The following is a 2,937-nucleotide window of genomic DNA, read 5'->3' on the forward strand; positions in this document are numbered from 1 at the left end:
TTTTTTTTTTTTTTTTTTTTTTTTTTTTTTTTTTTTGAGAGGTTTTTGCTATAGGGCGCATGCGCTTACCAAAAAGACAGAGAGAGACAGAGAGACAGAAAGTGAGAAATCATCCCCCCAGGGGGGATGGCCACACCACAATCCCTTCTTCTCCATTCTCCTCTCAGGATCTTAGGCACGCACATACAAGTGCCTGGTGTGAATTTAAGCCACCAGGTCCAGGACTCGAAACGTGGTCGACTACATGGGAGTCCAGCAACAGCCATTGCGCTAACTGCTAGTCCCCCTCTCTGGCATTTCTGTCTGAGGCAAAGGGAAGAGAAGGTCGTGTTTTTCCTTCCCTTGGGCAGGAGGGATCCTGCCATGAAGTGTTAGGTGGCAGGGCCTGTCTCCTGCCTCTGGGGGTGCTGTGTTGACAGGGTTTCAGATTTGGAACCAGATTGTAGGTCTCCTTATACGAGAAAATCATTCCAACAGATCCGATGTCTCTGAGCTGCTTCACTAGGATCTCCACTTCCATTTAATAAAATATTTACAGACCTATTGAATTCCGGTGGCACTTTGCAGTTAGTGATACTACCGAGTTGGGCCCCGTAATACACTTCCATTCCCAAGTGCCTCGCATGAGCTGTTACTGAATGTGGGTCATTAGAACACCTCGACTCCTACTGGGATTATTTTTTAGAACCCAAGTTACAGAGCGTTCATAGGAATGACTATTTAGCCCCCCCAACGTGAGTTTCAAAAATTTTTACATATTGACCTTACATTTCTTTTATATTCACTCCTTCCCCCATAGAATAAAATTCACGCTGCCTTCTTGGTTCAACTGCACATCAATTGCTTGCTATCGATTTAAAATGAAACAACCCTGAGGGTTTTCTGCAGTCACAAGCCTTTTTTTTTTTTTTTTTCCCCAGTACACAGTCCTTTTTTCTAGTAGAAGGAGAACAAAGACACAGAGTCCTAAAGTGGCTTGCATGCAGCCGCTGTTGACCAGAATAAATGGTACATGGGATGAAATATCTCTCTGTGACAGCAATAGTAGTAGCCTTTTTGGTGTAGATTTCAAAAAAAAAAAAAAAGGAAAGAAAAAAAGTCAGCCTAGTTTTTGTAGTGTAAAACTGGCTGCATACAACTGAGGCCATTTGAGGAGGAAGCGGCTGTGTGGTTATGCATTTATCAGCTTAAGACTGTTGTTCAGTAATGATGCTAACAGTGGCTGTCTGAGGGGTCCTTCTCTGAGCAGGTGCTTGGTCTGCACAGCAAGTGGGGCCCAGAGCCTGCAGACTTCTCTGAGAGTCACACCCGGGTGGCTTTGCTGCCACCCCACCCCATCACTTCAGTTTGCTGCAATTATGTGAGGTCAGACCCCTTTCTACCCATCACCTTGTGTTGGCACTGCCTTTAAGCATGCCCGTGTAGACACACAGAGCCACGCGATGACACGGCTTCACGGGGACTAGGAGTAACAACCCCTCTCGCTCCTCCGAAACTTGGACTTCCTCCGTCGAGTTGGAATTTGAAACCTGGTGTGGTCGAGTACAGTGTGGGTTAAACGTGGCTAAGCTGATGCCTGAAAAGTGGCACACCTTCCAGGCTGCTTTTTCAGGTGGGTCTCACGGCTACCTTTGTTTCTTACAGTTTTATGCGCTGAAAGAGTTGGCCAGATGACCAAGACGTATAATGACATAGATGCGGTAACTCGGCTTCTCGAAGAGGTGAGTGTTCTAGGCTCCTTGTTGATCGGCCGTAATTTTTATTGACGAAGACGTATATTTCTTATCTGTTTCGGTGAGAATCTTGGAAATTGGGCCCTCTCCGAGTGTAATTTGATGGCTTTATCTTTTGAACTAGTGGCTGTGTAACCCTTTGTAGCTAAAACTTCATTCAGGTATTTTAGATTTTTAAAGAGATTTTTTTTTTTTTTTGAGTTTTTTGCTATAGGGCGCGTGCGCTCACCAGACAGAGACAGAAAGTGAGATATCACCCCTCAGGGGGGATGGCCATGCCGCAATCCCTTCTCCTCCATTCTCCTCTCAGGATCTTAGGCACGCACACACATGCGCCCGGCGTGAGTTTTAAGCTACCATGTCCGGGACTCGAACCGCAGTCGACTACATGGGAGTCCAGTGATATAACCATTACGCTAACTGCTGGTCCCATTAAAGGATGTATTAACAACACAAAATATGGTAGCTTTTAAGTAGTTGCTAGATACCCAGTTTAAAATTAAAAAGAAACCCTGAAATGTTTTTCAACTCTTTCATATATATATATTTATATATATATATAAATTACTAATTTATTATTTTAAATTTTATTTATTATTATTATTATTATTTTAATTTGACCAGAGAGAAACAGAGAGAGGTGGAGGGAAAGCAAGAAGGCAAGCTGCCAGGTCCAGGACTCGAACCACAGTTGATCATGTGGGAGTCCAATTCCTTAACCACTGTACGCTTGCCCACCTCATATCTTTTGTTTTTAATTACCAGAGAAAGAGAGCTAGAGAGAGAGAGAAAGGGAGAAAGACCCCTCCCCAATGGGGTGCGGTCATGCCACAATCTCTTCTCATCCATTTCTCCATCCTGTTGGGGATTTGGGAACATACATGTACTGTGTGTTTTCCAAGCCTGTGGGGCCAGGGTTTGAATCCCCATCACCCACATGAGATCTAGCTCCCTTAACCATTGGGTTATAGGGCTGGTCTACTCATCGTTTATTTTTAAGTATACCAAATATGTCATTATCCGTGTCTTCCTAATGTATTTTAGGTTTTGCTTATAGCACTCGAGTGGGGTATTATCCAGCGTCAGCAGAGAAATAAGCAAAATAAGCATGCAAGAAAAATTGAGGAGAGTTGCGTAGGTTGGGTGCGAGCTTGTATTTCAGAGGCTGTGGTTTCCTCGCTTTTTTTTCTCGGGATTCCTCTGC

The 2,937-nt window shown here is 44.1% G+C and overlaps 1 protein-coding gene across 1 annotated transcript in view; it reads left to right on the forward strand.

The window, feature by feature from the left end:
• The window catches only part of TRAK1 (trafficking kinesin protein 1), a gene marked incomplete in the record, with an annotated part of 158,584 nt that overhangs the window by 96,791 nt on the left and 58,856 nt on the right, over window positions 1-2,937 (forward strand). Inside the window, 1 exon segment of the mRNA XM_014590466.2 lies at window positions 1,645-1,721. Coding sequence (XP_014445952.1) covers window positions 1,645-1,721 — 77 coding nt within the window.

Source organism: Tupaia chinensis, unplaced genomic scaffold (genome assembly GCF_000334495.1).
Source record: "Tupaia chinensis unplaced genomic scaffold, TupChi_1.0 Scaffold000451_2, whole genome shotgun sequence".
In the NCBI taxonomy this organism is placed as follows: Eukaryota; Metazoa; Chordata; class Mammalia; order Scandentia; family Tupaiidae; genus Tupaia; species Tupaia belangeri.